Genomic DNA, 25,492 nt, shown 5'->3' on the forward strand with positions numbered 1-25,492 from the left:
GATAATCTATGGCTTAGAAATGCTACAGGGTCACAGAGCCAGACACTATTAATCAACATCACTCATGCAAATAAAAATTCACAAGTAATCTTCTGAGTTTGGAGATAGCCTTGATGCTGTGTTCTTCAACAGATGTGAAAGACTGAACAAACCCCTCCAGGGTTTTAATGTGAAAAGTTAAGCCTATAGGCACTTTCTGAAGCATGGATAACTGTGCAAAAGGCAAAATACAAATACTATGCTTTCAAGAGATCTAACTCCAAAGTAATATCTGTTAGTACGGAATCAGCCACCAGGGCTCCTGACACATCAGCAGTTGCCCTCTATCATTGCCTTGGCAGAGCAGAGTCACCCAAGGCCACCTATGCTACTATGGAAGGGACTGGAAGCAAGCACAGTCACCTTGGAGCAAAATGCAGTTGATTTACTCATGCTCTTTGATATTTAAACACAAATATATTCCACAACACAAAGTGCAAAAACTACCAGGGAAGCATGGGTAAATACAGATAATGTGGGACATACTGAACAGGACACAAACACAATTGAATGAATGTTTATGCAAGAGCTGAAGGAGTCCTAATAGGCTTTACGAAACAGAAATGAAAACTCCCACCAAGAGACAAATAATCTGTGTCCTTGCAGGCCCATGTTTGTGTCCTTGGAAACATTTCTGGATTCTAGCTATGCAGGTCTTAAATTCATCCATCCCACTCATCCACCCACACACAACAGGCTAAAAATGTCAAATGTGAGAGGATTGATCATATTTAACATCATAGTGACAACAGGTTTTCATAACTCCCAGCAGAATCTTACGAACAATCAGCTATCCAGACAATCTTATGAGAGCACAGGAAAAATTATAATGAAACTGAGTAATTAGGTGCTATATCCCAAAACTATCTTGGGATATACAGAGATGTAATAAAACTGATAAAGGGTAAACAGAATAAGTGACTGTTATAAATAAATAAAAATGTCGTTGGTAATGAGAAGTACGAAGGCCATGCAGAAGTCACAGTGCCTTAAAGAAAGCCTGATGTAAATTAATCAAGATCAATTCAGAAAATATTACACATAATTATGATATCAAACAGGATGAGCTTTTATCCTGGCCACTGACAAATCTAAAAGTGCAAACTTCACAATGTTGTTATAAAATTCCCTTAAATATACATCTCCATCTCCAAATAGAAGTAACTCTTCAACCTTGCCCTCATCTGATCCTATAAAAGGTCTTTCCATTATTGTTCCTACCTGTTAAAGTACTTATCTCCATCAACCAGACTATTAGTTAATTACTTTTATAACTGTGCTTGCCAGCCCCTTGCTAAGACCTCTCAGCCTCTGCAGCAGCTCTAGCAATCATCCATTTCCCACTTTTTTATATGAACAGCATAAACTTTTCAGACTTATTCATGCCACAAAGCTGGGAGCAAAGTTTGGTGGAGGACAGCTTGCTTCAGATAGCAACTCCATGCTCATGTTGAGACTGCGCTGGAGAAACTGCAGGACAATAATAGTCATTAATGACAAGACTAGAGGCAGTGAAATGGAGGTATCTGAAAAGTGCCACCTGGAAAGGACTGTGCCATATGGTTTAAAGAAAGCTCATATGTTTGTGCCTGAGAACCAAGGAGTGGGACAACACAGGACAATACAGCACCTGCACCACCACTGAAAGTGAGCAACATAAGCTCTGTAGCAGTAATTGTCCCTGGGATTGTGCTGGACTGGTAAACACATCCCATTGATCCACTGGAGATCAACAGAGAGATGACTCATAACCAAAGCACAGTGTAGATAGCATAGGAAGGCTGTTTACCAAGTGTGATGTCTAATGTCAAAGCATAATCAGATATGCATAGCTTAAAAGATTTATAATTAAAAGTCATCAGTTTTAATTAATACAATGAAGGTATTCTGTTTTGGGTATAAAAGTCTTCATGTGCAAATTAGCCAGTCAAGATCAACAAAAAGCAAGAAAAGGCAACAACGAAAGAAACCTATTTAAATTGTGGAATTTTCTTCACGCTGTGGCTCAAACATACATGGAAATCAGCATGAGGAAGAGGTCATTAGAAATAACACAAGTGCACACCCAAACACATCACTATTATTAATTCTCCTGGAGCTTTGTGGTGCTTGAAATTCACAGCTGCTCAGGAGGTCCTTGTGACAACTCAGCTGGGAGCTTGATGGCACAAGAGAGGCAGTCCACAACCAGAATTTATTTTGATCTCTGATATATTTAGGAACTCTAACAAAAGAATTACAGTATATCTCTGTCTCTTGTAAAAGACGAGTTGGCAATGTAGCATAAAGGCGTGGTGAATGTTATATTTAATTCCTTAAACATACCAATGTTATATTTAATTCCTTAAGAAGATGATGCTTGGGGTGGGGGCACCCCTTTTCCTGTAGATACGGACTGTATTTCATTGCCACTGTGTTAAACAATCAGTCTTGTTTGCACAACTGAGAATTCAGAAGGGGCTGTTCTTAACTCTACCTTTCAGTAGAGGGCTGTTTCTGCCTCACAAATACTTGCTCACTATCTATCCATGTTGGTTGAAAGACCCTTGCACTTACAACACTTCTGCATACCTGCTGTGATGTAAGTGTTCACATCTCAGGAGAGAAGCAAATCAAGAGCTCAGGAGCCAAGTCTCTGATGCACCTTTAATGTACATAAACACATCTGATTTAAGTAAGTTATTTGGCTGAGGATTCTGGGTTCTGAGATGCCAGCCAGAATTAGTGGACCCAACTGATGCCACCTGTTCTCTACAACATGCTCAAACACCTCTCAGAGAGTGGAACAATTTGAAAAGCACTGCCCTACACTTTCCATTTTATCTGCAATTCTTCCCCTTCTGAATTATTTCTGTATTCTTCCAAAGTATCTCAGTAAATGAACCTGTCTTCTGTTGTAGCATCTTTCCCTTTAATTCCCCTGCATCTAAAGCATGCACCTCATTCCTCATGCACCAAAACCACACGTTTTCATATGGGATGTGAGTCACGAAAACAAACGTTTTAGTGCACGGATTACTATGGGAAATGAGATTAAGACACAGAGCCTACAGCCTAGTGCAATTCAGACCTGACATTATTTGCTTAGAACAAAAGAAAAGGCTTCTGGTTCTACTACCAGACCAAATGCAATCCAGTCAACCCTTGTAGCTGCACAGAAATAGCCCCTTCCAATAAAAGATCAACAAATTTTTGTCTGGATTTCACTTGAAATATGGCAACCCTGCAATAGACACAAGTTGATGACTACTTGGCAAAAAAACTAAAAGCCTCACTGAGCAGGAGTCTTCTAGGTGATGATAGGTATCAGCGTGTTTATTTAATTTATCCTGCATATGATCATGTTCCAGAGGGGATAAGGGTATTGTTTCTTGTAAGAATTTTGAATACCACTGAAATTCCATGGGGACATATCACAAAGACAGGAAACGCTGTGCTTGCTGAACTTTGCCCTGCTTTAGAGATCTTAAGGGAAGGGCAAATCCCTATTCTTTTTTCAGTATGACAATTCAATATATGATGAGAAGAAAGAAAGAAACTAACATAGAAAACTATTTACAATGGAAAAGACTTATTTTGGGTGGTATAAAAGTACTGGTTTGTCCCAGGTGTCAACAAAAGTTTGAACTTTCACAAGACTATTAAGACAACACAGCGCCTTACCTTTTGTTTATGTGGTGCCTACAACTCCCACATTGTTAGCCTGCCCAGCATCACCAAGGAGGCAAAAGTTCCCAAGGTTGTTTTCCTGTTATTGTTCAGAACTGTTAATACCAGAGCCAAAGAAACCTCTTCAAACAAAGAGTGGAAACTGAAACACAGTCGTGTCAGCTTGTCTAGTTTTGCCTTCCTTCCTGCTTCAAAGGAAACATTCCAATAATCCGAGACCATTAATCTAAAACAGCTATCCAAATAACCTACCTAAATATCCCAGCTGCCCTGTCTTTCCCATCATTCCATAGTGACCCTGTGCCACTCAGACGATCTTGCCGGCGTTGATAGAGTTTGGAAGATGCTAGCCCCCGAAGTCTCACGCCAGCCATGGAATTCATTACCTCTGGGTAGAAAGCTGTATGAGGATAACTGAAGAGCAGTCCACAAATAACACTGTAGGCTCAAGGAAGCAGTTTCTTCGGATAACTGCTTTTCTCAGAAATACTACAAGAACAAGTCCATGCTCCTTATGCAGCAGCTGCTGCTCTGTAACTATTCAACATCTTCCTTCTTTTCTTTCTTTTTTTTTTTTTTTAAGGTAAATGTTTATTGATTTTCCAAAAGTAAAGAAAAGAATTAGATAAAAGTAAAGAAGAGAAATAACAACACAAAACAAATATACCATATATACAATAAAAGATTTTCACCTGTCAAATTAACATAGTCGTCTCTTTCTGGACTTCCTTCAGCCCGCCCGTAAATCTTCCGCAATAAGATTCTAAGATACACATTGCCTAGTATGTATTGTCATTAGACATTCTTCTACCTCTATTTATCTTGGACAATACCTCTTCCTGTTTCACAGTGCTTCTCTGAATCCCCTTAGCGTTATTTGACCTTCACTAAGATGTTCCAAGTAATCTACATATTTCCCCCAGTCCTTGACAAACTTTTGGTCTCTTAGATGTCTGATCTTTCCCGTTAATCTATCTAGATCCGCGTAGTCCAATAACTTCGATCTCCACTCCTCTATTGTTGGCATTTCCTTTTTTTTCCACTTCTGAGCAAGGACTATCCTTGCTGCTGTTACTGCGTAATACATAAGTTTGTGGTCTCTCTTTTTAATTTCATTCCCTAACATTCCTAACAGGAAAATTTCGGGTTTTTTATTGAACGTATACTTTAAAACCTTCTTTAATTCTATATACACTTCCTCCCAAAATTCTCTCACTCTCCTACACTCCCACCACATGTGGTAAAAAACACCCTCCATCACTTCACACTTCCAACATTTGCTGTCTACTTTATACATTTTTGACAATTTCACAGGTGTTATGTACCACCTGTAAAACATCTTCATGACATTCTCTTTCACTGTCATACACGCGGTGAAGTCCAGACCCTCTTTCCATAGATTCTCCCAATCCTCAAATTGTATAGCATGGCCCACATCGTTTGCCCATCGAATCATTACTGTCTTAACTTCTTCGTCTGCCAAGTTCCAGTCCAACAGCATCTTATACATTTTAGATATTGTTTTCACCTCGCTATTTATGATTTCCGTCTGAAATTTTGATTCTTTGTCCGCATACCCTCTATCTTTGGCCTCTTTTCTAAACATCTCGTTAACTTGGATATGGTGTAACCAGTCGTACACCTGCCCCTTAACCTGCTCATACGGTTTTAATTTCCATTTCCCATTTTCTTTCATTAGCAGTTGTTCATATGTTGCCCAGTCTCCACTCATATTGACTTTCTTGATACTCATCGCTTCAAGGGGTGAAAGCCAGTGTGGGATCTTAGGTTCTAACATATTCTTATATCTTTCCCATACTTCAATAAGTGGGCCTCTAAAAATATGATCTTCAAACCCCTTGTGTATTTTCCTCTTACCGCACCACAGATAGGCATGCCATCCGTACCTGTTGTTAAAGCCCTCTAAATCAAGTAACTCCTTATTCTTTAGCTTAGCCCAGTCTTTTATCCAACAGAGACATACTGCCTCATAGTAGAGTCCTAGGTCCGGTAAGGCAAAGCCTCCCCTTTCCCTTCTATCTGTCAACAGTTTATATTTTATACGGGGTTTTTTGCCCTGCCATATAAATCTTGATAATACTCTCTGCCATTCTTTAAACATCTTACTCCCCTTAATTATGGGAATAGTCTGAAATAGAAATAAAACCCTCGGTAGTACATTCATCTTAATAGTGTTGATCCTTCCCCAAAGGGACAGTTTCAGTCTTCCCCATGTTTCCAAGTCTTTTTTTATTTCTCTCCACACTGGTTCATAGTTGTTTTTAAATAAATCTATGTTTTTAGGCGTAAGCCAAATCCCCAAATATCTTATCTTCTTAACCACCTGTATCTGTGACTGTTCTTGGATTATATCTATTGTTCTTTGATCTACATTCTTTACCATCATCTTTGTTTTCCTCTTATTTAATTTAAAGCCTGCTATTTCTCCAAATTGGTCTATTTCCTTTAGGATTTCTTCTATTGTAGTTATTGGGTCTTCCGTCATAATGACTAAATCGTCAGCAAATGCTTTGGTCTTGTAGGCGTGGTGTCCAATTGTTACTCCTTTAATTTTCCCGTTTTGTCTGATTGAATTCAAAAGTACTTCCAATACCATTATGAACAACAACGGGGAGAGTGGGCATCCCTGTCGTGTTCCCTTCTGTATCTTTATTTCCTCTGTCGCTATATTGTTTATGATCAGTTTGGCCTTTTGATCTCTATATATTGCATTCACCCCATTAAAAAAGTATCTACCCACTTCCAGGTGTTCTAAGTTCTTCATCATAAAATCCCACGCCACGTTGTCAAACGCTTTTTCCGCGTCTACAAACATCATTATCGCCTGCTTGTCAATTCTGACCGATAGGAATTCTAGCATATTAATTATGTTTCTTATATTGTCCCTCATATTCCTGCCTGGAAGAAACCCGGCCTGGTCTTTATGAATAATTTCCATCAGTATGGACTTCAGTCTTCTTGCTAGAATACCTGCAAATATTTTGTAGTCCGTGTTCAACAACGAAATTGGCCTGTAGTTTTTTACCTGGGTTAGGTCTGCATCTTGCTTCGGGATGAGAGTAATAAACGCCTCCTTCCAGGTCTCCGGGATTTCTCCTTTTCTTAAAGCATTATTCATAGTCTCCTTCAAAGGGTTCACAAGTACAGATTTCATCTCTTTATAATAACTTGCTGTGAATCCGTCAGGTCCCGGAGCCTTCCCTCTTTTTAGCTCTTTAATTACCTCCTCTATCTCTTCTGTTTCAATTAATTTGTTTAATCGTTGCCTCTTGTCGATTGGGATTTTCTGCACCATTTTCTCTTTCAGAAATCTTTCTATCTTCCTTGAGTTGTTTCTGTCTTTCTTTTTATAAAGGCTTCTATAATAGTCTAGAAACTCCTTCCTGATTCCTTTTGGATCGGTAACCTCTTCTCCCTCTATTAGAATTCTATTTATTGTACTTTGTTCTTTTCTCTTCTTAATCTGCCACGCCAGCCACTTTCCAGATTTGTTTGAAAATTCGAAACTCTTTTGTCTTAACTTTTTAATATTCCACTCTATTTCTCTGTTTATTATCGCACCAAATTGAGTTTGAAGAATTTTTATATTTTCTTTTATTTTCTGAGAGTTGGGTTTTCGAATTAGTTTTTGTTCACAGTCCATAATCTGCCTTAAAATTTCCTCTTTTCCTTTCTCTCTGTTCCTATTTTTAATTGCATTCTGTTGGATGAAATATCCTCTTATCACAGCTTTGCTAGCGTCCCAGACCATATTAATGTTTGTACCTTTGTCTCGATTATCCATGAAATATTCTGATAGCTTTTTATGCGCATTTTCTACAATTTTTTGATCATTTAAGAGATAATCTTTTAGTCTCCATCTGAAGGTTCTTCTGTCATTACTCTCCAATTCCCATTCTATCGGACTGTGGTCAGAAATTACTCTCGGTTTTATTTCGACTTGTTTTACCCTAGGACAAAGTTCATTTGATATCCAGACCTGATCAATCCGTGACATCGAATGGTGAGGCTCGGAATAAAATGTATATTGTTTATCCAATGGATGTCTGAGACGCCAAATATCCGTCAAATTACAATTTTTAACCATTGTGAAAAATGATTTTGGCAATTTCCCTTCTTTACTTACTCCTTCCCTCAGTCTGTCCGCTTCTAAGGAGATTATGCCATTCATGTCCCCCATTAGAATGATTCTCTGATCCATAAATTCCAAGGTTTTCGTTTCAAGATATTTATAAAAGTCGGTCTTATTATTATTTGGTGCATAGATCCCAATCACAATCAGACTCTCACCTTGCCAACTGATCCGGACAGCGATCATCCTTCCCTCCTCATCTCTAAATATTTGCTTAGCTTCAATCTTTTTTTTAATATACAACACAACCCCTCTTTTCTTTTCTTTATCGGAAGACTCAAATTCTATTCCCAATCTTTTGTTAATTAGTAATTTTTTGTGTTTTTTAGCCACATGCGTCTCTTGGAGACAGATAATGTCCAAGTTTTTCTTTTTCAAGAATTGCTCAATTTTATTCCTCTTTTTTTTCTCATTCATTCCATTAACATTCCAACTCAAAATTCTTAACCCCATAGTGCCTAACAATCACTAAACTTTTCTCTTTTTCTCCCCTTTCCCCTCCCTTTTCCTCTCTCCTTCCTCTACTGGTTTTCTGTGTTTTCTTCCTCCCCTCCTTCTTCTTCCTCTTTATCTGATCCGCTTCCGTCTGTTTCTTGTTCGTCTTCTGTTCTCGCGTTTCTAGGTGATCCTTCCTCTACTTCTCTTGCTCCACCCTCCTCTGTTCTTAATTCCTTATATTTCCTCAAGAATTTCCCGGTCTCTTCTGGATTTACTAATTTATGTCTTTTCCCTCTGTATTCAAATGATATTCCTTCGGGGAACTCCCATCTAAATTCAATTCTGTTCCTCTTCAAAGTCTGTGCTAGTGGTTTATAGAAATCTCTTCGTTTAAGTAATCTAATTGGGACATCTTTAAAAATGATTATGTAATTTCCCCCTATATTCAATCTTTTTTCCCTATTCTTTTGCAACACCTTATTTCGGAATTCTTTATCCCTAAATGTTATCAGACAGTCTCCTGTAAATTTTTTAGATTTTGTTGTTTTAACACGCATTCTAAATGCGTTCTGCACATGTCCTGTCATTTCTTCTACTGAAATATCCATCCAGGCCGCCAGCTCTTTTATCAATTTTTCCTTAATATTCTCCCCTTGTATCTCCGGGATGGCTCTCAGCCTAAGATTCGCCTCTCTCTGTCGGAGTTCATTCATTGCAATTGCATCTTTTATCTCCTCTTGCGCTTTATTCAAATCCGACATTTCTACTTTGATTCTTTCCTTATCCCGTTTAATATCCTTTAATTCTAATCTTGTCTTCTTCACCCCTTCCTCTACATTTTGCGTTCTTCTAAATATTTCTTTTATCTGGCCTTTGATTTCATTTACTGTTTCATCAATCTTTTTATCCATATTTCCAATTTTACTGTCCACTTGTTCTAACTTCTGCTCTAGGTTATTTTGACTCTGTTTAATTTCCACTAGCATTTTCATAATATCTGTCTTGGGGTCTGGTTCTTGTTTAGATCCCCTCCTTTCTCCAGGGGTCCCCCCATTCGCACCTTTCTTTGCCGTATATGACATCTTATATTCCTATACTTTCTCTATTTCCTTTACCGTATAACACACTTTTACCTCCCTTCTCCCACCTCCACAGCTCCCTCTTTTACTGACAGTTTTGCGTAGATATATTATTTCCCGCTCGAACATTTACCAATCATATAATACTCCCCAACATAACCCTTTCTTTCCAAATCATATAATCATATATTATTCCCCAACGTTACCCTTCTCTTCCCAAAGCGGTTCCCCAGTCCAATAAGCACACAGTCTAATATCTGTTAAGAGAGGTAGGGTAAAGTAAAACCAAAGCAAAAGAAAGGGGGAGCAAAGAACAGAGGAGGAGGCTAGTGGATTATAAAACCGTTAATTTTAGTCTGTCCACTAGAGGTCGCCAAGTCTCTTCAGAATAACTCTGTTTCCGAGGTGTAGCTATTTCCTGTTTTCGGAAACGATCAGTCTCTCTATCTTCCCAGCAGTCCTAATGGATGGGGAAAAAAAGGAAAAGAGAAAAAAAGAGAAAAAAGGGGGGGGATGTTTCTGTAGAGAGACCAATATATATATATATATATTTCCACCACTGCAGGAGTGGATGTAGGCACACTCTATCCCTTGTCTTTCTTTCTCTTAAACTCTTTCTCAGTCCACCACGCTCCGAAGTCTTTTAATAGCAATGGAGCCTTCTCTTCCGGTTTGCCTTTCTTTACCTTTCGAGTTCAAAAAAGAAAAAAAAGAGAGAGGGAGAAGTACTCCTTCCAACTATTTCTGCCTCCGTTCCTCAAGGACTCTCCGCTGCCGCCGTTTGTCCCTGGTCTCCTCTTCCTCCCGCCAGCCTTTTGATATTTAGTCTCTAAACAAAGTTCACTTGGTAAGGGAGATAGACAGGGAGAGATACAATGTATCCGCCAAGGCAACTCACTTTCACTTTTCCCAGCACTGGAATCGTGCTGTGCCGAGCAGATTCCGTTTTCGGGCTGAACTCGCTCCTTTCTCACTTCTCCTCCCGACTTCCTTGTTGTTGTTTTCGCATTACTAAAAAGTTCTTAAGTCGGAGTTCTTTTGCATGAGAATGCAGCGCTTTCGCACCAAGCTCGGGGCTTCGCTAAATGGAGGTCGGCAATGGCTTCCCTCGACTGCAAAACAGCACCGCCGTACTCTTCGCTCCAATTTTGGAGCTACCTGACGACCGAACCGCTCGCTTTCTGTCGGAGTGGGAACCAGGTTCTCTGAACACCCTCCAGAGACGTTTACGGGGGGCCTCCGCGCCCTGAGGCACCCCCAAACCTCCAAAATAGCCCGGGGTTTCCCTCTCGGTAAAACCCCCGCTTGTAACGCGATCGCGCAGCACCGGAAGTCCCTCAACATCTTCCTTCTTTTCTTCAAGTACGGAATTAGTGTAATTTGTTCAGAGTCATTCGAACAAGAACTAAAATTTAAAAATCTTGATTTTTTTACCTTGATTCCTTTACTAAAATCACAGAATCAAAAAAAATGAATTTGAGAGAAACCCCCCCACCACCAAATTTGTTTAGTAATTAATACTGAAGACTACTTGCTGAAATAGACTCCTTCGTATCAGTCTTCTTTGACCAGTTCCATCACAATTCTATATTACCTAGTGATCTGATTGCCACTTGGGAAAACAAATGCTGGAAAACAGCAGGCTAGCTTGGAAGCTTACTTCAAAAGCCACATATAGTCAGAATATCAATAAACTGAGAAAAGAAACATACTTTACATTCCATTCCCCACTATGTTCTCTCTGAGATGCAGTAGTGTTACAGACTCAAGCTGTTCCTTTACACAACTAATTCCACGCCCACTTTAGGGAGATCACATTACATAAGCTGGAGTCATGACTAGCGTTTATATTGTTTGGATGATCCAGACCTCCCTAACCTCAGAATCATCAAATCGTAGAGTTGGAAGGGACATGAGGGTCATCTAGTCTAACCCCCCTCAACTTATTTCTCCTTTAAAAAAACAACTTTTTTCATATACTGAAAAATTATGTGCGATTATGCTTACTATTGCTGATTCTAGCTATATAAAAATCCAAGCCAAAAAAAAGAAAAAGTAGCAAAATCCAACAATGCAGAAAACCAGTCCTTTAAATTAAGAAGCACAAACAAGTAGCAGAAAAGTTTCCCAGTATCCCAACCAAGCACAGATGCATAATTAGATGTATTATAAGTAAGAAATGACAATTCCAAAATCTATTTCATAAAAATGACAAAAAAGTACTGGCAAAAACCACTCCCTCCTATATTCTACCTGCTTTTCAACATTTTTAAACATGGAAACAATAGCTTTCTTAATTATCTTTCAGAACAATGGGTCCAAATATTTCAAGCAGGGAGTACGGAAATTAAGTACCTTTGGTTTTGCACCTGCTAATTCCACTCACAGATATGGAGGTGAACATTATATTGGCCTAGTGCACCTGGCTTATGCATATAATAATGCAGCCTTAATCCCTCTCTTAATCCATTAGTCACAGAATCATAAAGCTGGTGAGTGCCTGGAAATCTAAAGTGGCAACTTTGCCAACAGATGACTGTCCAGCCTTTACTTGAAGACCTCCAGTGAGGTCAAACCCACTTTAGTTCTGTTGTCAAACTGCTCTTACCATCAAAACATTTGTCCTAATGTTCAGCTGAAATCTACTCACCTGTAATTTAAGCCCATTAGGTCTACCCCTGTTCTCTAAGGAAGTAGAACAAGTCTCCTATTTCTATGTGGAAGCCTTTCAGGTATTGAAAGAGCCCTATCAACGTTTCCTCTCAGTCTTTCCTTCTTCAGACTATACATACACAGTTCATCTATTCCTCATTTTCCTTACTGCTGATCATTTTGTTGCCCTCCTCAACCTTTTTCAGTTTGTCCATGCTCTTCTTAAAGTGCAGCACCCCAAAATGGACACAGCGCTCAGGAGAAAGTGTGACTGTGACATGCAGTAGAACTATTACTTTCTGTGGCTTGGAAATTACGGTTCTGTTAATACTGTACGTTAGCCTCTTGTGCAGCCACAGCACACAAATAGCTCGTTTCAACATGTGATTGACTACAATTCCAAGATTATTTCCACATGTGCCACTGCCAAGTCAGGTATCCCATATCCTGTACCTGGATATTTTATCTATTTAACTAGCCTAAATCTAGAATCTTGCATTTGTCGCTACTGAATTTCATTTTCTGTTGTTTTTTTTTAAAAGTTATTAAATTTATATACTGCCATTCATCTGAAGATCTCAGGGCGGTTCACAGCATAAAAATACAAAACAAAAGTACAACACACATCATAAAAACAAGATCCAAACCAATAACATCCCTTCTACAAACACATTTAAAGGACCTAGAATGTTAACCAGACAAAGCCCTGGTTGAAGAGGAATGTTTTCACCTGGTGCCTAAAGATGTTTAATGAAGACGCCAGGTGAGATATTTGATAAAAGTTGTTTTGAATTTTATTTATGATGTGTTAGGTATCCTCACCAGTATTGTGTCATCCACATATCTGATAAGCATGCCTTCTACCTCTTCATCCAAGTCATTGATTCCAACATTAAGGAGCACTGGGTCAAAGGAAAAGCTCTGCAGCACCCCACTTGAAACTTATTTCCATTAGCCCTCTCTGAACAATTTCCCAACCTTCTGGGAATCACCTGACATTAAGCTGTTTGCTAATGAAAATATCATCATCAACTTTGTCAAACATTCTGCTGAAATAAAGATAATTTATATGCAAAAGCATTCCCACAATCCACTAAACTAATAATATGTTCAAAAAAGTACTGAGTTTAGCAACAATACACATTTTTGAAAAATCAATGCTGTCTTCTATTATTAATTGCATTATCAAAGTGCTCACAAATGGACTTCTTAATATATTAAATTTCTTACATTTATATCCTGCATTCTCTATCCTACAACCCAAGGTGGCATTTCTGTAGTTCCCAAGCAGTATCTCAACCAGGCACTGATCTGACTTTAACCTTATAAAATCAACTCTATAGTCTATAGTTTTCCAAATTTTCCTTTTCCCCATTTTTGAGGATTGAGACAACATGCCACTTTGGCATATAAGTGATAAAACAACAACAACAAACTTTTTCTACAATTTTGTGGCACCTCACCTGTTCTCCACAATTTCTCAGATGATACAAATAACTTCTGACACAAGACCTGCCAGTTCCTTTGGTATTTTATAAAGAAATTCATCTGACCCTGAATACCTGAACTTGTTTCAAGTACTTCCTAAACAATTCCTTATCAATCTTGAACTTACACTGCTTATGCAAGGTTGCTTTTGGGAGAAAATGGAAGGACAGATGAGTATCAGTTCATTTCATAGAATGGTCATAATCAAGGACCATTGGTCATAATCAATCATTATAACTTTTCCACCTGAGCTATTTTGTTAAGTAACTAAAAGGAGGAAAAGCTATAATCTGCAAACTGGATTCTTCAACAAACTTATATTTTCAAAGTCTTTCATAAGACCTGTTTTAAATAATACACTGTTAAGAATCTAATTCTAACAATCATGTCTTGTTTTTGTGTAACTATAAATTATTATAGCTTTCCCTCCTTTTAGTTACTTAACAAAATAGCCATATAATCAAACAGGTGAGTATGAGAAAGTGAAACACATGCTTCCTTTAATTCATTCTGGTAATAATCAATCATTATAACTTTTCCACCTGAGCTACAGCGAGCCCAAAGAACTGGGAAATAAAATCAAGTTATGAAACACATTCAAATGCAATTCTATACAAACTTACCTGTGAGTAAGCCCGAATGAACATAGTGGGACTTACTTCTGAGTTAACATGCATAGCATTATGTGGTCAGTGCTCCATTTGTCCCGATTAGTTTTACACAGGGTGGGAAATAAGAAGTTCTGATTCCTCCTGCCCTAAATGTTAGGGACCACAGAAAACCATGCAGAAAGCAATAGATGGGATACATATACACACAGGCAGCTCATACATAAAACACAAAACTTCATTGGGATCTCCAATCCACTCTTCTTCCTACCTACATCTATTCAAGGCACAGATAACATGGGGAACATTCACAGGATGGTCACTCACACTAGCAAGCAATGTCTAATTTTAGTTACAGAGGTGCAGCTGTGTTAATTCCTTGCAAGAAAACAATCAGAATCTTATGGTACCTTAAAAGAATAACAAATGTAACATGACATAAGGTTTTTGGGACTCATGCCCACTTTTTCAGATGCATAAAGTGAAAGTTGGTAGGTATAAAAATAATAAAATTGCAAGGTGGGAGTTGAATGGCAATGAGATGCAAAAATTACAATAAAAATATGAACTTAAATATATATATATGTTAAATATGTGCACTTTTTGCAGTAGCAGATTGGTGCTAATTGCTAAGATTAACTCCTGTAGTACGGCTGAAAACCATTGGCAAGAAAGTCATATCCTGATAATGGTAAGTTAATTCACACACACAGTGTGATAAAAATCCTTTCTTTCAAGTTCACCCATAAGTGATGGCACTGAACTTATTGATGAATTAGCAGTTTCATGTTGTATTGTTTCTTGTTGCAGAATGGTCACCCTTAAGGTCAGTTACAGAGTGACTTGAGAAGTGGAAATATTCTCTCACTGATTTATGGATATTACCATTTAAATTATCAGACTGACCTCTCTGTCCTATGAAGGGTACTGTTGGCAGATGATAGTATAAATCTCACTAGGTGAATAAACCCCTGGTATTGCGGATGCCATTATTAGATCCTGTTCTAGTGTAACCAGAATGACACAGGGGCAGAGCATCTAGATTTGCCTCCGGGCATGGTCCTTAAACATATATTTACCTCTAGTTTTCACTGACTGCAATTTTTGCATCTCATTGCTATTCAACTCCCACCTTGAAATTTTCTCCTTTATACCTGCCAACTAAATTTCATGCATCTGGCAAAGTGGGCTTGAGTTCATGAAACCTCCCGTCATAATAAACTTGTTAGCCTTTAATTTGCCACAAGGCTCTTTGATTGTTTTATCATTGTTACAATATTTCTGTACCCAAACCACACCATCTTTTGTTTTGCCAGTTCTCTGCGGTCCCTCCCTGAGGGAAATTCACTCTGCCCTTGCTGGAGAGATGCTCCCTTCATTATTTCCTTCACATGCCCAGTAACAGCTAAGTGTCTGGGCTTTGCATATATACACAGTACACTATTGAACCAAACAATTAAAACAAAAATGGCAAGCGTCACACATTCCAGGGTGGGGTTAGTCTGTTGTAGCAGAAGCAACAGCGAGTCTTGGGCACCCTAAAAAGGACGCATTGTGGCACAGGACACTTTCAGGGGCAAAAAAACACTGCTGTGTGTTGAAAAGGCCTAACAATGCTGTTTGCAGCAATTAAAAAAAGGCAGCCTCAAATTCCGTGAAAAGCCCAATTCGTAAACACCTCACAGCTGTCAACTTTCCCTTTTCTTGCGAGGAATCCTATTCGGAATAAGGAAATTTCCCTTTAAAAAAGGGGAAAGTTGACAGCTATGAAACACCTCCCTGACATCATTTCATTCTTTTGATCCCGAAGGGAAGGGCGAAAAGCCTGAGCAGCTAAGCTGGCCGATTTCTGGGCACTCCCAAGGGCTGCTCCGAGCGCGCAAGTGATAATATCACCGGCCAGGAGGGGGCTGCCGGCGGCGGGAAGGCTCTCGACTGGAAACGGGGCTGAACTGCCCGCTCTGAGAGCCAGAGGCCGCGGAGTCGCTCTCCGCCCCTCCTCACCGCCGGCGCTGGCGAGGGGACCCCGAGGGCTTCTCCTGCTGCTCAGTTCCTACCTGCCCGTCATGGCGGCTCCCGGCCCCGCGCTGAGGCGGCGGCAGCGGCTGTCCTGACAAGCGAGGAGAGGACGAGACCCGCCCGCGCTCTAGAGCCACTCGGTCCCCGGCTCAGGCAGCAGCAGCGCCCGGCCCGCTTGGCTCTCGCCTGTCCTCCGCCCTGGGTCAGCCGCGGTGGCGGGCCGCCCCCCAACGCCTCCAGAAGACGGGCGGCCTCCTCTTCCCGCCCCTCGGCTCGGCCCAGCACATACTTTTCCTAGAAAGGGAATGAAATAATAAATAATGAAATAGCCGCGGCCGGCCGGTGGGCGGGCCAGGCGGTGGGAGCGCTTGGGCGGCAGGGCACGAGCCAAGCTTGCGGGAAACAGAGAGACGTGTAGGGAGCTAAAGGCGCGGCTGTTGGTGCTCCGTAGGGCTGAGTAGGTAATGGAAACCCATCGTGTAAGCACCGCAGTGGGAGCAGCCCCAAAGGACAACGGAGACTAGGAAGACCCCCCTAAAGCTCTTCGGTTTATCCTTATTATGGTCATTCAGGAGCAGTCACAGATGTCCATTACACGCCTCTCCCACCTAACATTATGCTAGAATCTCTGCGCTATCCTTTCAACAATAAACCTCTCAGATCTGCAGCCGTTATTCAGGACAAGCTTTGCCCTTATTGAAACTAATCTTCTTCTTTAGGGAGTTATGGAGTGGCAGATATCGAGAGTGAAAGGGGACATGGTTGCAATTCAGAGAGGGCTAAAATGCAACTGGCAAAGACGTTTGAGGGTAAGGCACCATTTATATGCCAAAAGCTAGAAGCCTCTGAGCCAAGATGAGCAAGCAGGACAGCACTGTGGGCATAACAGAAGCCTGATGTAATGGAGAGAACCAGTGGGGTCACTTATCTCCAAACCCAACCTCTATAGGAATGAGAGGGAAGGGCGCAAAACTATAGAGGGGTCCCAAGTTGATGGGCATTGCCATTCAAATAGTGTGCGTGCACCGAGTCATATGTGGGGCAGGGCTTACCTGGACCCCCAATATTTTATTCAAGTTGCCACCCCTGCCCCGTGACCAAGTTGCTCATAGTGATCCTGACATGGCAAATGAAATCAGGGAGGCATCCCAAAGAGGAGCTGCTGTAGTAATAAATGACTTCAGTTAAACTAGCATACCGTTACAGAACTTTTACAATAGGATAGAGCAAGCATTTCTTTCTTTGCTACCGCTACGTAATTGTTTCTGACTGAATACGCAGCAGCCTTATCACAGCGATAGTAAAATTCTAGAACCCGCCCCGGCCAGCTCTCAATTCCGCCCTGGGGAAGGGGAAAAAAGTCCAAAGAGACTGGCGTTTCTTCTCCAGATGGTCACTCTCTAAGTTTCATATCTCTATACTTCAGCGTCTCTAAAGGAAAAAGTAGAGCCAAGTCCTTGATGACGCAAACCCTATTCCCTTGGCGACTAGAAAAACCACGGAAGTGAATTACTCCGGCCGACAGTTGACCAATCGGCAACTGCCTTCCCACCCCAGCACTTTCCCAAAAGGCCCTTCGCCTTCTCCCCAAGATGGCGGATCTGAACCGGCAATTGCAGGAGTACTTAGCTCAGTCCAAGGCGGGCGGTAGCTCGGCGGCCCTGTCGGCGCCCCAGAACCCGCCGCGAGATGAGGCGGAGAAGCCCGGCTCAGGGTTGGGGACTTGGCTGGGCCGGATCAACCCTTTCCCCGCGACGGAGACGTGGCCGTGGGCAGCCGAGCCGGAGCCGGATCCGTGGCTGCCGACGGGTCTGTCCCGCTGGCAGCGGCTGGTGGGGAGCGCGCTGTGCCTGCTGCTGGCCGTGCTCTGCTTCGGCCTCGCCGCTCTCTACGGGTCGCTCCTGTTGCTCCGCAAGTTCGCGCTGCTCTGGTCGCTGGGCTCCACCTTCGCGCTGGGCGCCGCGGGCTTCTTACGGGGCCCGAGCCGCCTCCTGGGCGAGCCCGACCGCCGCGGCCTGGCCCTCCTTTACTTAGCCTCGGTGGGCGGCACTCTGTACGCGGCGCTTGGGCTCCGCAGCACTCTGCTCACCACGCTGGGGGCCGTCGTCCAGCTGGGAGCCGGCGGAGTCTACTTGCTGTCTTCGGTACCTGGCGGGACTACCGGGCTGCGCTATGTCGGCGGGTTCTTGGGCGGCGCCGTGCGACGCAGCGTATCCAAAACTCTGCCCGTGTGAGGACGGTCGTCGAGGCGAAGCCCTTCATGGACGTGGGAAAACAAGATCGATGTCTGTGGTAAAGAGCCCCTTGCCCGTCTCCAAACCAACGCGCAGCACGGGACGTCGTCTCCAGGCCAGACCCGACTGCCCAGGGGGCATTTTGTAGGATAACGTTTCTTTACTGTTTATCTTTTCGAATCGAGGGCAGAGGAGCCCTGTAGTAACCTTACCGGAACACTGCATCCTTTGCACAAGGCAGTTGAAAAGGATAGTTGAAGTTAATTGCAACAAAGGTGTATGAACTTGGCTGAACAAGCTACTCAAGCAATTGAACCAATTAAGGGCTTTAACAGTGATACTGGGTAAAGGTCTTTTTGTGTCTCCCCTTGCTCTCTGAAACCACTCAGATGCCCTCTCAGCGGCAGGTGATGAGGTTTTGTTTTTTTGTTTAACAGGCAGACCTAGCCAAGTGTACAAGTATGTGTTGGCAGATTCCCTGAGGGTGCACATTGATGCCAGACCTATCTCTTTGTCTTAGAACCCAACTGCATAAAACATGCTTTTATGAAAGTGTTTTCAATGATGTCACTTCTGTTTTGAAGGAGAAGCAACCAATCTGTTCTCATCTCTGTGTTGCGCTGCTTAAAGAGAGAATACAAGCAGATAGTTCATTTCTTCTGGAATGGTCTGTCACAAGAAGTGGCAAGCATCACTTGCCTGTCTCTTGCTGCTGAGAGTGGCTGAAAGACTATATAATAGTAGCAAGAATGACACTCCCACTTGCTATTATGTTGGGCTGTCCCCATCTCTGCACTACCCAGAGGAAGAGCACAAGTGAGTGAGGATGAGATGGCTACTCTGGTGTGTATGTGTTCGAGGTTTACTGACTGGATGGTTCCTCATCCTTTCCAGCTTCTGATGCATGGTAGGGGGAAAGAGAAGTTGCTATTTACTACTTGCCTGATCAGCTCTTTTTCCTTCAGAAAAAGCTGCTCTAAAAGTGTGCATTCGGTAACAAGTAGTTGAACCTTATACTCTTTTAAAATGAGATGGTCCAAATCATCAGTTTGTCTCTTCAGCTTTTCAGAGCCAGAGCAGGAAATAAATTTGGAAGCTGTGATTTGCTTCCATTCAGTTCCCTAGCATCGTAACATTCCCAATTGCCATGTAACCTCTTGCCTTACTAAAAGTCAACAGTATCAGTATATACAGTACTTTGTTTATCCATAACATCAAGCTCTTTCTTGGGCTGACTTCCAGCATACTTCCTATTCAAGCAATGACTTCTAGGTCTGATCATATTCAAAATGGCATGACCATGAGACTGCTGAAGTTCACGTCAGTGATTTTAAAGACAAGTATAATATAGACATGGAGCCTAATTCTGCCATAATGGGTTATGCTCTCGTTGTGACTTTGGGAAATCACAGTACATGTGAAAAAGCTGTGCCTGAATATATCCTCAACTTCTTTGGTTCATGGGGCTATCTGTCATATACGATTCTGTCATAACTTATTCCATGTTTGCATTGAAGATTTTTGTAAGCCCATGGGTTGAATCTGAACTGCACGGGCTCCTAGTTCTTGCTACAGCTTAGAAGTATTGATATGTGGTGTGATGGATGGGTATCACATAGACATATTTAATAGATCGGTATGCACTACAAAAATCACCTGAGTAAAGTTCATTTTGCTTCACAAATGTAATCTGTAAACCACTTAAACCAACAGCAGTTGCAAGCACTACACTTTGGCAGTGTAAGTTGCATATAATGTAATTTTAAAACTAACCATTGAAGCTGCCTCTTAATTGTGGCTCTTAGTGTTATTTGAAGTCATTAAAGTAAGCCTTGCAAAATGGCTTAGAGTTTGCAGCCAAATGTTAAAGTATTAGTTTTTCAAAGTCTGTAGCTCTCAATAAAACATTTTTGACAACAATAAAAAATGATATGCAAATAACTTCCAGTTCAAAAGTACGTTACTGAGAAAGGCTTCTTGCTGTAGTGGGAATGTTAGAGCACTATCGTCAAACACAAATGCTGCATCAGTGTGGGACATGAAGTGTAAAACTTGAAAGTAGTTTAGTAGCTAGTATGTCTGAATAGATACTTTGACTACTTGATGTACAGCCTAATCCTGTGCATGTTTACTAGAAGCAAGTCCTAGTGAGGCTTAAAAAAATGCATAGGATTATGGCTTTAGGTTGTGATCTGCTATTAAGATGGCATATTTGTTTACATTTTCAAACTTGTTATTTGTGGGTCCTGCATTGTAATGAAATCAGGCTATGGCAGATGCCGCAGATCTGAATCAAAATGGTGCTAAGTGTTGTTAAATTGTGTGATAAAAATATTCTGAAATCTTTTAATTGGGACTTTAAAAAATAGTGATAATTAGCATGACACATTGTAGAGCACATTTAACTGTGCAATCCTATGCTTACTCAGAAGGAAGTCCCACTGAGTTAAAAGGGACTTACACCTAGGTACATAGCCTAACAGGTAGGCTAACCCTGCCCTGATATCAATAGAGCAGAGTGTGCTTTATCTCATACTCTGCTGCTTTTGCTTGCCAGGGTGGAAGGGGGATTTCTTTCTTATATTTTTGCTGTGCCAGCTCCAGGCTAGCATAGCTGAGAAGCCTACGGATCAAGCCTCTCAGAGGAAGCACAGGATCCAGAGCCCTGGCATCCTGACCCATTTCACGTCTTATTGCTGGCTTTCCACCCATCAAAGGTGGAGCCTGCACTATAGTAGAGCCCCACCCTGTAAACCAGTAGCACATCTCTTTGCCGTCAGGGAGTAACAAGCATAGTATTCTATCCTCCCACAAGCCACCAACATTGGGAGGATTGGGCTGTAAGTGATTGGTTTTTGTATTAGTGTGATACATAGTTGTTCAGTCCCTTGTCATTTGAAAGAAATAGTTAGATTCAGTTTTTGCAAACTTATTTTGAAGTCTTTTGGGTCTCAATAGGAGTGTTTACAGAACTAGCTGATAGCACTTTGAATGACTGATTTGACTGACTCATTAAAAAAACCTCAGATCTAAATAGGGGCTGAAAACAATATTTTACTGGTGTGTTGTTTTTTAGATGGTTGGTTATAACTGTGCTTAAGATTGCTATGTATATTTCCCACTTAACTGTGGTTGAGGTGGAAGGAGCAGGCATTCCCAGAGCTAGATGGCACCAGTATTGTTTCTGCACTGACCACATCTAAAAGCTTTTCAGATATTTTAATATTGTCAGATCATCTCTTGAGAAATGTACCAGCATAACACAGAGACTGCAAAGCTTCTCTGTAGAAATATGTCTACGAAGACTTAACAAAACTTAAAAGCACAAAATAAACTTCACCAGAATGCTGTTTTCTAGTTCTTTTCTTCTGCAGTTGGGTAGGCTTCACTATTGGAATAAACTGTCTACCAAAGAGAATTGGAGAAACATGTACAGTATGTGCTTTACGTTCACTTGCTTTGCAGATATGTGTAATGTGTCATTTTTGTTAATAAAATTGAATAATTAAAGCCTAGGCCAATGAGTTTTGATTCCTTGTGACAGAAATCTTAAGGCTCAGTGATTTTTTTGTTCCATGGTTGGTATGCAGTATAACCCTTAGTGGTTTTAAACTTGTCCAGACCCAAGACCCATTTCCAAGTCCAAACCTGCAACATGTGACCCACTTTCACTTTTGATTTATAATTAATAATGCTAATAATGTACATTAATAATCCTAAAATAATAATTTAGAGCAATATATATAGTTATTTAGTAGTAGTAGTAGTAGTAGTAGTAGTAATAATAATAATAAAAAAAAAACACACTAATGACTTTTAGCAAAAAGACAGAAAAGCTTTTGAAAAGCAATGTTGTTGTTTTTAAAGACACTTTCAGTGGAACACCTGAGCATGTTTGTTCTTCAAGATTTCATTTCAGTAAGGGGTGATATTAGAAAAGCAACTCATTTCCTTCAGCTAAACTGTTTCTTGTTTTGTTTTTAAGGGTCACCATTGTTGAGAAATATGGATAATAGCTTCACTGGCCAATTCTGGGTATTCTTTACTAGCCAGAATCCAAAACTTTGGTAATATTAGCTGTTGAAATTGCACTTTCAAGATTGTGTCAGAAGATCACTCAAGGAATTGTTTCTGCAACTCATACCTTAATTCCAGTGACTGTGTTCACAGTGAATGGCAAATATAGACACTGCATACTTTCACACAAATTTTGGGGGAACTGATTGTTCAAATAATGTCTTGTTTTGTGAAATTTTCCTTCTGTTTGATATCCCTCAAGATCAGTATAACAGTAGTAAGTTGCCAAGATTCTGACAACTGGATGCTTTTGTATCCAGAGGCAAGAATGCAGTCTATGCATCAGTTTATACTACATGGAAGATACTGTGTGGGGAATGATAGAGGGAAGATGTGAAAATATGTATATAAAAAATCACAAACTCCATTTGTTAATTTTTGGACAAATTGCATTCTGTATTCATACAAAAACAACTCAACTTTTTCCTGACAACTGTACATATAGAAACAAGTTCTTCTGGACATGAACTGAAATCTGTGGAGGTGCTCCATGTCTCACAACACTAAAAAAACATCCAGCTTTTATCTTCAAAAATCAATGCAAGAAATATGGAAGTGATGAGGGACTGGGATGGCAAGGAGAATGAAACAAAGGTAGTTGTGATGGCATTACTAGCTGGCATTTAATCTTTGAATAGACCTTCTTAGGAACTAATGCACATTCATTTATCTCCATTCATAGAGTCCAGGTTTGTGGGATTGCAGAATTACTTTCTCAATGATTCTGCAATAGGTGTATTTAAATACTGTCCTAGAAAGACTGGGACTTGCCCAGTCATAACCTCTTCTATCGACCCCTTCCGCCACCTCGAGAACCTCCTCGCCTTGACTGGTTTGAGTTCATGTTACTTCCTCTTCCCCAATTACTCCCACTCCTCCCTCGGGAAGGGTTATTGCCTCCTGGAGGTCCTCCAAAGGGTTCTTCTCTATGATATCCATCATGGTGTTCTCCATCCAATGAGCCGGATCTCCCAGATTTTGACATTCTCTGTGAAGGTCCTGACTTCCCACGCCCTGGAATAAAAATATTGCAAACTAAGAAAATGCACTAGTTTGTTTGCTTTCTAGTCATGCAATACAGAAGATCAAAGTATGGTGTCTCAGTGTCCTGCCTCCTGTTCCACTGCAGAAACAGTGCAGAGTTAAAAATAACTGGTAGGGAAAATTAGCACTGCATATAGGAATTTTGATATCAATGCAGTAAAAAAAAAAATCAACATTTTCCAAATTGATATTTCCATTAATATTTGAAATTAAAATTTCTAGAGACAATTCTCTAATCTCAAAGAATTATGTTTTACCCTTTCCCCTCTCTTCTGGAGGCCCTCCTTGAATTTCCATTTCTCTATGGTCAGAGGTTCCTGGTCCATCATGCCAAGGACGCTTGCGAGGTGGCAGTGAGGCCATGTCCATTCCCTGGATTGAGGAAGAACGTTCTCGACTTGCTGGAGAATGACCATCATGAGGTGGATGATCCTGGCGGGGACCTAACCATGATGGGGGGAAAAATCAAGAGACAAATGTTGGTACAGTGCAGCAACGAATCTCTTCTTGGAACCCCTTTCTAGCAATATCTTTTGTAAATATTACAACAAAATAAAAGTTTTGTGGCATCCAATTTACCTCAGGAAGATGGCTCATTGTCTTTTCTTAGTTAAGCACACAAATAATTCCTGTTCCACTATCTCTGATGGTGAAGGTTCTACCCCCTTTCCACCCCAGGCGAGCTGCTGTAGAGATTGTACTTTCTGCTTTTGTTAGACAGAGAAGGGATAGAGATTGATAGGGAAACAGGCAATGGACATATTTCTTGTGAGAAAGGAACAAGAACAGCGCTTGCAGAAAAATCACCAAGCTCTTGGTGCTACTGAAGGGGGAGTAGATTATGGTAAAAATGTGGCTTTCTATGGTTCATGAGTACCTCTTTCCACTCCTCCCTTATCAAAAACTTCAAGCAGCAGAGCTCATTCTTCCTCTGCAAGAACCTCCTCTGCATTTGCATGCTGGGCACTGAGAAAGGGAAACCTCTTTTGCAGCACCCAACAAGGATGGGAAAGCAACTTTGTCTCATTACCGATTATCTGAACTGTACAGGCCTGCCTCGTAGTCCATTATATTAAGGAAAAATGTGTCTCTCTGAAATAATCTGCCTTCTCTGTAAAAATGGGATAGTTTCTGCAATCTGTTGCTGATTAACTTCTTAGGTATGAGGTTTGGTTGAAATTTGTGTGCCAGATTCAGCCAGAGTGCTAAATATTTCCCACCCCTTACCCCAACAGGGAACTGAAGAAACTTTTTGGAGAAATCTAAAACAGATTGAGGACCATCGGATCATGATAGGAAAATCCAGGCCAGTTTTAATCTATAGTTCCATGTATCTGTATCTATCTGGGAATTAAACACAGTAAGAAAGATCATATGGTAGCCTGTTCAGCTTCCCCCCCTTTTTGTAATACAGTATTCAGATAAATGCTAATATAAAATCTGGTGAAGTGCTTCTAGATGCCATTAGGCTATTTATGAAGTACAGTAACAACTATATTAAGCTGCAACTGGAAAATAGAAGGGACAGCAACATTTGATGGTGGTCAGTCTTGCATAAAGTAATATATTTTCACCTGGTTCTCGATTTCCATCCATACGGCCTCCTTCAAAGTGAGGAAATTCATCTGGCGTTGGAAGCAGACCTTTCCGTCCCCCTGTATAATGAATGGACAAAACATGCAAAGAAGTTGAAAGAACAATTATAAAAATTCTAACTGCACCAATACATTCCTCAGCTGAATATAAATTATCCATCAAAGCTCTCTTACCTCTAGCAGCACCCCGACCTCGCCCCCGGCCACCATGATCTCTTCCTCTTGCGTTATCCTCTGAGGAGTCAAACTTTTCTTCTGGCACAAAGTCGTCAGGCCCAGAAAAGCTGTCCCTTCCCCTGGATCCCCGGCCCTCATGTCTTGAGGGTGTTCCTCTCCTATAGCTGAACCAAAGAAATACAAATTAGCATAAGAATATACTTGAAGCTATATAGCTCCA

General features: G+C 40.9%; 3 protein-coding genes across 5 annotated transcripts in view; 1 reads left to right on the top strand and 2 right to left on the bottom strand.

Annotated features, from left to right (window-relative positions):
* The window catches only part of LIMS2 (LIM zinc finger domain containing 2), a 39,007-nt gene extending 22,166 nt beyond the window's left edge, over positions 1 to 16,841 (bottom strand). Inside the window, exon 1 of one of the 2 annotated variants that reach the window (XM_081189329.1) lies at positions 16,184 to 16,841. In XM_081189329.1, the coding sequence (XP_081045455.1) occupies positions 16,184 to 16,194 (11 nt within the window). In that variant the 5' untranslated portion in view covers positions 16,195 to 16,841. Of the gene's footprint in view, positions 1 to 3,960; positions 4,232 to 16,183 lie in introns of those variants that run through there. The other variant, XM_081189328.1, reaches the window with a different exon arrangement.
* A 502-nt stretch (positions 16,842 to 17,343) lies between these two features.
* SFT2D3 (SFT2 domain containing 3) lies at positions 17,344 to 21,889 on the top strand. Its single transcript, XM_081189334.1, has one exon. The coding sequence runs from the start codon at positions 17,738 to 17,740 to the stop codon at positions 18,377 to 18,379; it is 642 nt and encodes a 213-aa protein (XP_081045460.1). The 5' UTR covers positions 17,344 to 17,737; the 3' UTR covers positions 18,380 to 21,889.
* A 934-nt stretch (positions 21,890 to 22,823) lies between these two features.
* WDR33 (WD repeat domain 33) overlaps positions 22,824 to 25,492 on the bottom strand; it is a 58,325-nt gene continuing 55,656 nt past the window's right edge. Inside the window, exons 19-22 of one of the 2 annotated variants that reach the window (XM_081189313.1) lie at positions 25,270 to 25,436; positions 25,075 to 25,155; positions 23,758 to 23,943; positions 22,824 to 23,470 (exon numbers count right to left, since the gene is read on the bottom strand). In XM_081189313.1, the coding sequence (XP_081045439.1) occupies positions 23,244 to 23,470; positions 23,758 to 23,943; positions 25,075 to 25,155; positions 25,270 to 25,436 (661 nt within the window). In that variant the 3' untranslated portion in view covers positions 22,824 to 23,243. Of the gene's footprint in view, positions 23,471 to 23,757; positions 23,944 to 25,074; positions 25,437 to 25,492 lie in introns of both variants that reach the window. The other variant, XM_081189312.1, reaches the window with a different exon arrangement.

This window comes from Podarcis bocagei (assembly GCF_964188305.1).
Source record: "Podarcis bocagei genome assembly, chromosome: 4".
NCBI lineage: Eukaryota > Metazoa > Chordata > Lepidosauria > Squamata > Lacertidae > Podarcis > Podarcis bocagei.